General features: G+C 34.9%; 1 protein-coding gene across 19 annotated transcripts in view; it reads right to left on the reverse strand.

Moving 5' to 3' along the window:
* LOC122571239 (tropomodulin) overlaps positions 1 to 13,604 on the reverse strand; it is a 140,255-nt gene that overhangs the window by 41,361 nt on the left and 85,290 nt on the right. For 9 of the 19 annotated variants that reach the window (XM_043734782.1, XM_043734785.1, XM_043734784.1 and 6 more), the window contains one exon: positions 7,345 to 7,708. The exons of 2 other annotated variants lie outside the window; for them this stretch is intronic. Coding sequence is in view for 4 of the 17 variants with exons in the window: in XM_043734778.1 (XP_043590713.1) it covers positions 7,674 to 7,708 (35 nt within the window). In the remaining 13 variants the exon portion in view is untranslated. Of the gene's footprint in view, positions 1 to 7,344; positions 7,709 to 13,604 lie in introns of those variants that run through there. 8 more of the 19 variants (XR_006317998.1, XR_006317995.1, XR_006317996.1 and 5 more) reach the window with 1 other exon arrangement.

Below are 13,604 nucleotides of genomic sequence, written 5' to 3' on the forward strand. Positions count from 1 at the left end.
AAAACAATTTTCATCGTAAAAGCTGTGATGACGAACAATTAACTCTGACAGTTGTTTATTAACTTTCGCAAAATTTAAAAGGAAAATAAATCTTTTTTTCATGAAACCTATAGAGTGTCGAGAGTTTTTCTTTCAACTTTTGGGAACATTCGTAAACGATTCCTTTTAAAAATATTTCCCTCCTATGGGGTTAATAAGAAAGATTGATTTTTCAAAATTTCTGTGTCTTTTCTATAGATTTTCACCTATAGTGAAAAATGTCTCAAACGTTGGTTACGTTATAGCAGAAACATCACTGAAATTCTAACAGTGCATTATTACGTGGATTGAACGCACGCCTCGTAATGTCACAGACGTGATACGAACTATCATTTATCAATTATGACTATACTTGCAACAGATTGAAGATCTCTACATGCAAATTAATATATCTGAATATCTTCTTTCATTAAAACCATAAATACTGTGAAAACCATGATGTACCTAGTAGAAAAATCGTATAGCGGGAGTATGCAATTAAATCCTATAATGATGTGTAGCACATGATGATGCGTGTACACCACAAAATCTAAATATAATAGAACGTGTCACGGTATAAAGATTAACATGTATAAACTGATATTTCCGATATAAAAATTTCAAACATTCCAAAAACTGAATTCTAACTTCAATAGACGAACTCTTAACTTTAAACGTTTGGACAAAGATAAACCAATGGATCAGAAATATTTCACCAGAGACTTTTTTCATGAAATCCGCTTGTAAAAACATCAGGAATAGCTGGTTTCAGGAGAAAAAAAGATTCGATTTAATCGGCTGTAGCAAGAGCCGCAGAGGGGCGTGAATATCGGAAACGCAGCTGAAATGGATAGAAATAGAGGGGAAACGTCGAATTTCCGAAAACTATGAAATTTCTCGAGATGAATGCGCGCACGGTGATAGAGGAATCGACTTTAATATCCAGCGAGGAAAAATTGGTTCACGGGATCCGATGAAAGGGAGAAAAACCGGGCAGCCGAGGAAAAAAGAAGTAGAGGCGGCATCGATGACAGCGTAAAATCCAAAATAGATGAGACGAAATGGTCGACGATTTCTGACGAAGGATAAAAACCGAGGACGGTAAAACGAGAAGTAAAATGAAAAAAAGAAAAAAGTAAAAAAACGAAGGATTAAAAAAATAAAAAGCAAGGCACAGTGAAGAAAAAACTGAGCCGTACGCAGGCCGGCTGAAAAAGTAATTGAAGCTCCAATTGGCAAATAAATTGGCTCGAACTTCTATCGCGAGTCTTGCCGGTTCCGCCGTTTTTCCGCCGGACCTGGCGTTTACCCGCCAATTTCGCGGAACAAAGTAGCACAGCCTGCATCAATCACAGGTAAAACCACGTGAATTTCCCCTGTTCCGCGTGTCTTTGTGCGTGCAAGAATGAAACACGTTGCACCGTGATCGTAATTATTCGAACGATATAACTTTTCAACTACATTTAATGGGTTTGTCTGCAATTTTAACGTCCATTGGTATTTCGTTCGCGTTTCTAGATTGTGTATTCGGTTATAAAATTGATCGCGAATTGATGGATTGTTTGATCGAAGATGACTTTTCCCGAATTTATGTTTTGTGATAATTTCTCCCTGTTTCTTGTGTGTGTGTGTGTATTATATTAATATAATTTCTTTGAAATAATAACAGACTTTAAAAAGTGTTTATAATATCGCCAAATAAATGAATAAGATATCACTTTAGATTCAGGAAAAATTATTTTGTTTGTGCTAAATTACGATGAAATTTAATGGAAAATGATAGAAATGATGGAATCGCGAATAATAAGCATTTCTAATAATAGTCGTTTACGTACTATGTTAAGTTCGTGTACGTATAATAATTTCTCAAATAGGAAAAGAATTCATGCATTATTTAAATAAAAGTTTAAAAGGGAAGAATCTCTTACAGGGATATGGATGAAAGATATTTTATATTATATTGTTATTACTTCTTGTACTAGAACCATATGCTTTCATTCGCGTATGGGTCTTTATCTATTTTATTATTTAAAAACACGATGAACTGCTATATTGTTCTAAGTAAACCTTAATTTATTGTCTTGAAGTATGTCAATTCTTTTAGCCTGATTATCCAATATAAACGTTTTAGTGTCATTACTTCTTGCAATGGAACCATATGCTCTTATTATTTCGTTATACTTTATGATTTAAGAAGCCGGCTAAATTTTTATATTATTTGAAATATATGTTAATTCACTCCATTAGAAATTCAATTGCCACTGGTCCGGAATTTCTCATTTTTAGTGCCATGCCTTTTATCTTAAGAAAGTTACGTCAATTTCAAGTCCCAGTAATCTCGTAAACTTTATTCCTAGTCGTATCAGCACCAGGGACTCTCTCTTACCCTGTTTTATTATTTCATTGACTAAAATTTATCTATCTTGAGATGCTCGCTTTCACTTTATGTTAACTGAATTACACGAACGTAAATAAAATATGAATTAAATATTACGGTAATACAAGTAAATTCTTAATCGAAATCCTAATTAGAATTTTACAAATATGTAGAAGCTTAATATACCAAAATTCATATTAATGTGAAACTCCGTTGTTCTATTATTACAATTGAATGCTTAGACGTAGAACTATAACTTCATACGACGAACGTATTGAAAATTGCCGATTAACTATGTATAATAAATCGACGTTATATCGTATATAATAATCTAATACAAATACCAAGATAGATAAATCGACAATTTTATTCAACCTTTCCCGTAATTTCTTCCATAATGACCAGGTCGCTTAACTTTTATTCCACAAGACTTCTATCCCAAACAGCACCGTTTCAATATTTACGTATAATAATCCTCGAAACTGGAACTTTCGAGAGAATTTAACACGGACTATCTTCATCTTTTACGTAACTCATAACGCAAACAAGCAATTTGCTTCGGCGTATCAACGCCAAGCGCAGGGAGTGAACCGGAAACGGCGCGAAGAGCGCAAACACGTGCAGGTGAAATTGCTCGTAATCGCGTTCCTATACTGAAAATAATCTTCTTCGGTGTATTCGTGGACCGACGTACTCGACGTTCTAAAATTTAACGAGAGCTTCTAGGCGTGGATATTGACCAGGGACGAATTAACCCTACGACTGAATACAAATGGGTTCATTTGCAAAGGAAAGAACAGAGAGTTCAGCGGACAAACAGTCGGCCAAACCTCATTATTATTCTCCCGTCCTTAACATCATTCGCCGTAGTCCTCGGATCTTTCAACTCAAAATCCACCTACAATCGAGTCTACTCAGCTGACAAACGTTCAAAAGGGAAATCGACATAAATTTAATTAACTTACAACGCCAGTGTTCTCCCTTCCACGTGGAACTTGCAGGGTGTCAAAGTATTTCCGACTTAATACCTTTCCGTCATTCGATCGTTCGTTCAGTGTTCTCTTTTAATATTTTCTTACTGATATTAATCATGGTAGATTAGTCACCATTTAATATGAACCCGTCAAGGATCAATTTTGCATTAACGCAATATTTCACTTGTCATGTCAACTAATTTATTTCATTGGAGTTTGATAAAAATTATATCGATGTGCTATTACTTCATAGAAAATAATGTAATTAGTTAATTTATATCATCGAATTCTTCGTTCTAACGTTGCTGAATATTTCTTTCAGTCAGTATCTCTTCTTCAAACTATTTTCTATGACTTAAAATAACACATGCAGAAGTTGAGTATTTGTAACGCTATGATGGTGGTGTTCTTTTAATTAAAAAATCTCTTCTTTGTATTTCTGATTCGCGTGGTAAAGTTCTGAACACCATCTATTATTCTAATACGTTTGTTTTACCTTGATAAAGCAATAAATTGATCGTTAGTAATTATTTCATTGCTTGGTCCTTAATGGGTTTGCTATGTTTTGGTCCTTGTGAGGCCTACACAATCTCTATCAGTGCATATACATAATCAGTTAATTCTAACTCGCATTCGACAATCTGATTATTTATTAACGCTGAAACAATGGCCAAATATTACATTCAACTTTTCTCTTCAACCCAATACTTCTATTTAATACTTGTTAAATATTTGATGACCATCTTTTACAGATTCTCTACTGCAAACCAGTGCGTGCTACCAAACACTAATCAAAATAACGTTTGAATTAATGTTTTATCACAATGACTGTGCGTAAAAAATGCTCTTGAGTGTAGTAAACAAAAATATGCATTGAAAAAGGAGGTAGTGTTACTGAAACGGAAAATCAGTTTCCACCTACGACAACGTTGGAAAGTATATTAAAAAAAAAAAGAAGTATCAGTGCCACACGGATAAAAAATATCTAGCAAAAATGAAAAACCGCGCGAAAACGTATCGTGCAGTGCGATTTCTGTCGAGATTCGATGAGACACAAATATTTTCACGGCTAACAGAGTATCGAAACCCAAAATATCGTGCTCCCACGTTTCGGTCGAGATATCTTAACCAACATGCAAATTTTCGTAAATTCGGGAGCTGTTGCAACTTTTTCTAAGGAATAGAAAATTTTACAGCCGTAGATTTATTATACGAATTTAATTAGCAGGGAGTGAAAGCAATTTGAGATGCCTTGAACGTTAATCTGCTGTTTGCAGCAAGATTTCAAAAGCTTCAAAAAAATAATTGTTCAGATAAATCTCGGAAGCGTTGGGACATTAAATTTTTTACGGGAGAAACGGAGTTTCTTCACTAGTCGAAGAAGTAATAATCAGAGAAGGAGTAATTTAATAAACAATTGAGGATAAAATAAGCTTCCTGGTACGTATTTTGGATTCTTGGGACATTCAGACTAAACATTTAACTTTCCTTAAATATGAGAGAAGCTTTGAAACTTTCAAATTGTGACTTTAGAATTTTCAAAGTTTTGACGTTATTAATCCTTAAATGCATACATACAGAGTTAACATTTTATAGCGTACTTTTATTTTATAATATAAATCAGATAATTATTACTTACTGTACCGTATGTTGAATATAGTTACGTTGCCAATATCAAATAAATCCGCCTTATACAACACGAAGTATTAATCTAAGCGAATAAAATAAAAAGTCAACTATTTTTCCATTTCATTATCTTCGTCTATTATAGTTTCAATATCCGGATGTTATTACGTTAAAATAATTTAAATACAACCAATAAGATACGATTCGTTTTCACGTTCTATAATATATCTCGTAGCTATTTTGAGACAAATTCTTTTTACAAATAAAAAGGACCGAAAAGATAAAACTGGTTTCGGAGTAGACGAATATTTTCAAAATCTTTTGTTATATTTAAAGAAATCATGCATTCGAGGATTAATATTCGCACGGATTTTAAATTCCCAAGCTTTCCATGACGTTCATAAACATTGAACGAAAACCTACAAAAATTCCTACATTTCCAAACATTCGCCAACAGGACTTCGAATATTCTAAATTTCTCTACATTCGCGATTTCAAAGCTTCAAACATCCGTAAACTTACCGAACGTAGGATTTCCGCTAAACCTCATTGCACAGAATTTTTCCAAATTCCGTGAACTTCTACGTTCGGAATATCCAAATAAATATCAAAGCTCGGAACTCGTCTCCCGAAGGACCTTTCATCGACAGTCGCTCTTTCACGAAAAACCGCCGCGAACGTTTTAAAAAGCATCGACACGCGGTTTTTCAACAGCGTCCTATCGATTCAGTTCTATAATTTTTAGAAATTGTTTGGAAATTTCACGGAACGAAATACGTACTCCCTAGCATCCGACGGAATAGTTACTATGCTGCAGAACTCGAGAAACGTTCAGATGGTCGTTCCTGAACGAAATTACAGGAGGAACGCGTTTTGTACGGACGATGTAACACGGAATCGCAGGGGAAGCTCGCAAACAGTGGCGGGCGAACGCTCATTAGCAAACGCGGCGCGTGTTCCGCGAGCTTTCCTCCTACGATTATCCCGGAAAACATGTATCAGAGCGAACAGCTTTAAAAAAGTCACGGTGGATAGTTTTAAACGTGTTATTATATGGAGTAACACGTACGCCCTACCCCGTGTAACTTGGCTGGTGGCACGATACAAGCTGCAGGTAGTTAACTACTCGTTGGGCGCACAGGATGCAATCTCGAAATCGACCAGGCAACTTGGGAGCACGCACGCCGATAAAAAGAGCTCTCGCGTCGTCTGATATATGTAGACACGAAGAAAATATTTTCCTAGCTATCGCCTCCGAATTTTCAACCAACAATCGTTTATATAGAGCCAGCGGATCGTACGTTCAACCCTTAAACTGAAATAGTTTAACATTAGATTAATTCACAGGTTAGTAATTTTGTTTTCATCACATTTTGTTCAATTCTGTTTTATTATATTTCTAAGTAATTAGAATTAAAGATGTTTCTTAGGAATTGTATATTAGTTGTATATTACACTGTTACGATTAAAGCACGAATGAACAAGTAACTATAAGTCTTTACCGAAACACGAGAGTACTCTTTCTGTATATAACGAAATATGAACAAAAGTATAAGCTCTAACACTTTTCGAAGCTACGAGCCTGGTCATCGTTAAAATTATCTTTTATTATTATTACGATTGTATCACTTTATATAGTTCAAATAGCAGAATCCTTTATCGCATTAACGTTATATACTCGTATAATATTATATACATATAATTCATAAATTCACATATATTACGTACCGCCGTAGCGCTATAATATTATACTTACATTTCGTCGAACCCATCACGTTACCTCAAACTTAACACCATTTCCATTTGCAAACTCATTGATCATCACTTACATGTACCCACTTGTAAAGAGGGTCATTTAATCAATTTCAAAGAACCAACGGAATCAATCGCCAAAACAACCATCGTCGTACAATAATAATTCAAAGAGGTGATAGAAAATCGGTGGAGCTGATTTAAGGGTTGAAGTAGAACTCGCTGCTCTCATTACCAGAGAATTATCACTAGGGGGATCGTACATGATCGAGGTAAACAAACGGGGGACGAAATAGTGTATGCCAGAACGGTTTATTTGCGGTTTAATTTGCGCCAAAGTACAAATACTCATGCAAAACGAACATAGTATGTAACAGCGTGAACGTGCTCGGCCTTCAACGAGGCAGAGAATCGTCACGTAAAGCGGAGAGAATTTACGAAAAAAAAAAAAGGAACAAAGACAGAAAAAGAGAAAAAAAGGAAAAAACAAGAAAACAACACTCGGTTGGTTCATTATTCCCGATCGTTTGTTCGACGAATTTAAATGGAACGTGTCCCATCACGGTTGCGTTGCGATTGGAATTGAAACAAACGCCGGAGAACGACATCGTTTTATTCTTCGACACATATTGACAGAGGCATAATATTAATACATAAAATGGAAAAAGAAGCTTCGCCAAGAACGTCCGCTTATCGATTCTTGTTCACAAGTTACACGATGCGAATTATCATTTACGTGAAATTATCATTTATGTCGCGAGCAATGCGTGATAGTAAGTGGTGTTTTTTCTTTTCTTTATGTATCTATATATATATATATATATATATATATCTTATGCGTATTATATATGTACGTATGTATAACATATAGGTAAATAAATATATAATATATGTACAAATAATACCTAGGCGAACGCCACTTCGCGTTAAGATGTCGCCACCCCGAGCCGGGACTGCCGTACTGCAACAGACACCCGAAACACTGTCATCATCTGCGTTTAGCATTTTAGAATTAAAAAATCTTCACCGATCGGTTGCATGCCGGTGAAGAGAATGCAATCAACACGCAGCACACACTTTTTCACGTCAGAGGTTGAAATTGATTAATGAAAGTTTGTTAAGTGAAAGTGGTTCTTACGCAAAGGGTGTCCTGTAGTGTAGGGGATGATTCTTCGCGAAAGGAATCGAAGATGTTTAACATAAACTTTTCATATCTGGGACTTCGTTTCAAAAAGAAACAAAAAAGAATCTTACTTTTTGTTTTCTAGTTATTAAGAAAACGACCCCTGTTTAAAGGGGTGAATTAAAATTTCCTTCTTCAGATATTTAAATCACGCGTATAGAATTTTATTTTTTATATTTCGATTATTTAAATAGAGAAAAATAAAATATCGTTAAAAGAGAATCTGTTTAAGTATTTTGAAAAATCAAAAACCAAATTGAAACGCTGAAAAGCTCTCGCATTTACGCAACAATTAATTAATCAGATAAAACTGTTAATGGTTACTCACATCATCTTTTTTTCCTGAATTATTTATATAATTATGACTATGAACGTAAAAGAAGCTTGAAGATTAATCGCTTAAAAATTTCCTAAGATTTTAATCAAACACACATTCTACAAAGTCCCACAAAAGAATATTGGATTACGCAATTTGAATATATTCCTTTTACGGAGAATCATCACCCGTATTAATAGTAATCTAACTGAAATCAAAGTCATATTTCAACCCCTGCTTTATACATATTTTTGCTCCGCCGCAATCGTTGCAAAGAGAATAATTCATTTCCATCAAAAAATATTCCGAGTAAACTCAAATAGAACGGGATAATTGCCTAGCTGTCTTCTTATCGACTCGATGATGAAAGGAAAATATGTACATATTTTTTTAAACTGGTTGACTGTAAATTATTCCTCTTCCTTTACATCTTCTATTGATATAACATTTCTGATAAAATTCCAATTTTTCATCCTACAATTAATGAAACTTAACAGAAGATGATCTGCGGAAAAAATGTTTCCATCATGCGTCGGCAATTTCTCTCGTAGAAATTTAATAAAAGAAGATATTCTCCGCTACTACAATTAAACATAAACAACAATGATAACAAACTAATACTATACAACTCTAACAAAGAAGCTCCACTTTGACACTTCAGTCGAAAATTAACGGCAAACAACACGATGATATCCGATTTATCTCGATGAAAAAAAGGGAAGCTTTTCGAATCAATTATCGCGATTTCCGGCGTGCCAAAGCGCGCAACCGTTACACGATTAAAACCGGCGGAACTTCGAATTAGAAAGAGAAAGAGAGTGTCCCTGGCCTCGTTCAGAACGTAATCCGACCGGGAAAATTGCAATTTCCACGCGAGCCAGGAATAACCCGGGCGACGACGTAAAATATATCCGCGTGTGTGCTTGGCCATGGATGCTCGTTGCTTTTTAATTGTCTTTCGTTCGCCCCGAATTCGGACTTTCTATCGCAGAAATTGCTGCCGCTTTTTCCTAGAGTCGCTGATACATCCATCATGTCGCCGAATTAAACAACTTTCGTCTCGAGCCGACAAACAACGCGCGCTCGTTCGAGCTTCGTTAGAACATTCATCGGAGGGGGCAAACTGTTGGAAAAGTCCCCGTAGAATTCTTCTCTTTGCAACGTTTCGATGGAGTGAATGGTTGAACGAGGACGAACCAAAGAATTTTACGACATTTCCATATTTCCTTTTTTCTTTACATGATTTTCTGCAATTTCGAAACACTCGTCCTATGCGTGGAATTTTATTTTCGACGGAATTATTTTTCATCACGATCTGCTGGAAATATGCGACATCATTTAAATTCCTTTCATTTATATGGAGGAATTTTTCGTGGCACAGCTTTTGTCCAATATGACAGTGAATACACGTGAAATATTAAATCAATAACTAATTCGTTAATTTACAATATGATCATTATACTGGACAAAAATAATATAATATTGTAATCTTTATCCAATGTATAATTAATTTCAACAGAATCGTAAGCGCAAAATTCTTTATAGTTCGATCCTCGGATAAATCATTGGAGCTCCTTCCTTTTTCTTCTAGTAAAAGATTTACCAATAAAACTCCTTCGTTCCCGAATGCAAAAAGGAACGATATGTATACTTTCCACGCGTTAGTTCCATGCAACAGGAAAGAAGCTCCACAAACGATCTTAACCCTTAAGGGCTACCATGGGTGAAATCCAACACCAAACGTATTTTTATTTAATATTATCGTCCCTTAATAATACCACCTTTCGTCTAATATCAAGCGTAAGGATAACATCAATTATATTTATTTGACTTTATTTATTTCTAGATTAAAAAGGATATATTTAGATAGAATTTCACCCATGATAGCATCAATGTAATTTCTTTCGACGATAGCTTTTAAGAGTTAATTGTCCAATCTGTTAGTAAGAAAGAAAAGACAGGTCCAACTGCAAACAAGACGATCGTGTTAATCGAAAATATCGTATATCACGCTGTTATTTTCAAAGAAAACGTTTCAACACGTCGATGCACGTCACATTTCAAACACTGAAACAGAAGGGGAGGAAAGGTAGAGGATTTACGTGGAAACTCGTACGTCACAGCAATCTTTTAGCCTGGTAATAACACGTCCATGACGTGTTATGACGGAAACACGAGCGATCCGCTGGAAATTTCGTCGATGCATGAACATCGAGCACTTTGGAAATCCGCGGTGCTCGACGCTCGTTTGACATTTAAAGCGTTAAATTCGGCTAATCGTGAAAATCGTTCGACCACTGTGATGAAGTTTATGCCCGCAAATAGTTATCAGAAAGGCGAAATAAGCTCGCGCATAATCGATCCGATTTGGTCGGGGATTTACCGTTTCAACCATGTAAATTGGTCCACTTTCGAATAATTTCGATTTTCACGATTACTGTCTGGTTTTTAAGCGTTCGTTGAATAGCTGAAACTCTTTTCGTCGATGGATTTATATCATTGTGAGGGTAGAGTTTAGTGTCTACAGTGATAGTTTTCATTAGTTCATATGTACCGATGAGATATTAGTTGTAATTAACCCTTTATTGTCCCGTGTTATTTTTAACGAAATGTAATTTTCATGCTGTATATCGTATGCAATATAACTTTGCAGGCAACAAGATGAAAAATGGATCGATTTAACATTAAAGTTTAATTTTTTGTATTATTTTAAATATCAAGAAACATTTGAAAGTGTCTTAAAATATTTATCGACTTTAGTATTATATTAGATAATTGTTCGTTAAGTGTTTGAAACTTTCATCGATCACAATGAAAGTTGTTTTCGGAAAAATCGAAGAACGAAATTTTGCTTGTCTACGGATAAATAACAATATGATTGACTTTCAAGATTTTTGTATGTATATATAATATTTATTCTTCTAGAAAAATTAAATAAAAATTGTCGAACAAGAAAGGGTTAATAACTTTTACGTAATTTAATGAGCTTCTAGAAGATTCCTGAATGAACAGATAACCCCTTGCGTAACCAATAAATTTTCTATCCTGAAGTAATTTAAATTTTCATTCGCTACACTTTTAGATATATATGTAGCTGTCCTCTCGCATATTAAAAATGTCTGGCTGTATCGTTTGTCGCAAATAAATGTTTCGCCATAGCATATTTAATCAGTTAGTGAAAAAATGCCATCAAACGCGTGTTTATATAAAAAAATGTCACAGGCATTTTCGTGAAATGAAATGTCATACATTGATGCAGACATAGCGCAAAGCCTCAAAGTTGAGAATTTAATTTTATACAATCTCCGTGAAATACGAAACCCGTCAATTTCCCCGTCTGTTAAATTTCCACAAAACTGACGCGCAGAATAAAACCTGGCTAATCTCAATACGCTAAAAACGTTGTAATACCGTTGTACGAAAAATTGTACGACCGTTTCAATTTATTACGCATTTACGTAACCGTAAATCGAACGATCAAAGTATAACAAATTTACGAAATTTACATCGCACGCGGTACTAATTTCTAACTCTGTTAGACTATTATAGTCTAATTGAGACCAATTGCTTTCAAACGACTCTCGAAATGTCTCCGCTCAAATCAATAATAACTTGGTTGAAACGCAAGGGGTTAACAATACGACGTAAAAGGGTAAAATATAACTTGAGAAACTTCTAGTTGGCTTTTAGGCAAAAACATTGTGTCCCGTAGCTAAGTTGGAAAGTTATTCGCGTGACGAGAAGAAATTACTCCCGTATTCCTAGGCAAACAGCTAATCTGAACTGTAAAGCGGCGATCTGGCTACGAACTTTCCACCAAACGACCGGTTAATTGAGTTGTACCCTCGCACAAGGGAAAAACTTTATCGGGAGCAGTTCGCGGTTGATCCAACGGAACAGTTTCATCGCGATCCGAACCTGCTGCCATGTATCAGCGTGTATGGTAGTTACACTATCGCTGGCGTGCACTATCGGCCAAAAGTACGAGACCTGGACTCACGTGAAAGCATTAAATATCGATTTTCGAACACTAAAGAATATAATTTTATATTACAGTGTATCGAAAAATAAAAAAGGACAATTATTTATAGTTATTACAAAGTTAAAAGATTTACAGACGTAAATAATAATATTAATACTAGAATATTTTTTGCAAATACTTTTAACAAAATGAATAAATTGTCTATGTATATACTTGTTTAGCTTTTAGTTATAATTATGTTAATATACTGAGATACAGATTAGATGTAATGTTAATTGTAATTATTATATAAACTCTCCTATAATATTATCTGAATTCTTTGCATGTAACAGGAAGAATATGATTCTTGAATGAAAATAAAGAAGTAAAAGAAGGTTTATTCCTTGTACTACCAACTAAAAAATATGCTAATTATTAAGATCATCTTACTATGATTAAATAACTAGTTGTTAGTTGCTCTTATTAAGGGTACAGCTTAATTATCATAGATTTCATCATAATTATACAGTCTCGTACTTTCGGCTGCTAGGGCACGTTTAGTGATGGGATCATGAAAACGGTTATCGAAAATAGTATCACAATATGAAAAGCTATGAAATATTGTAAACTTGTATAATACAAAATTGTTATCTTTGTATGTTAATCAATTGAAATACTTTGTTAAAGTTTTGGCAGCAACTAAAATATATCGAATAATATAGTGAAATATATTAAACATACTATTAATTCCATTAAATCTTGAAGAAACATTTTCTAGAACAGTAACGTTCTATGACATAAAATAATTATTGAAAAGTAATCCAAACTTCAACTAAAAAATATTTCACAATCTCTACAAAGTGTAGTAACAAATAATATAATCTTTCAACGAATGAGGAGAACAAGATTAATTTCGAGTCGCTTTTACGTATCCATTGGGAATACCTGACGGAAAATTCGAAGGCAATTAGTCAAATGCTTCATCAGACTTTACGATGTTACTCGCGATACGGTTGATCCCATCACTAGGCACGTCGTCACACGTTAAACCGCTCGCTGCTCGACATTTAACGTCGAGAGGACGTCACGCAAGGCGAACCGAGCTTCTGGAAGCTTGCGTGGAAATTAACGCGTCACGACTTCATCGGGTTTGATAGGATGTGCACCTAAATCCTGAGAGCGAGGCCGTCGACCAGAGTTAAAGCTCGTCTACAAACACCATTCGCAGTTAACGACGTGTCAGATCAAGCGCAAAACTCTGTTTTCGACTTTCATTACGAACTAACGTGTCGTGATGCATTACGAACGAGATACTAACCATGCAACGAATGAATCCTATGTTTTGTGAGATCCTCCTTGACATAAATTCATTCGTTCTTAATTTCAACGGCGCGTGA

Source organism: Bombus pyrosoma, linkage group LG9 (genome assembly GCF_014825855.1).
Source record: "Bombus pyrosoma isolate SC7728 linkage group LG9, ASM1482585v1, whole genome shotgun sequence".
Lineage (NCBI taxonomy): Eukaryota > Metazoa > Arthropoda > Insecta > Hymenoptera > Apidae > Bombus > Bombus pyrosoma.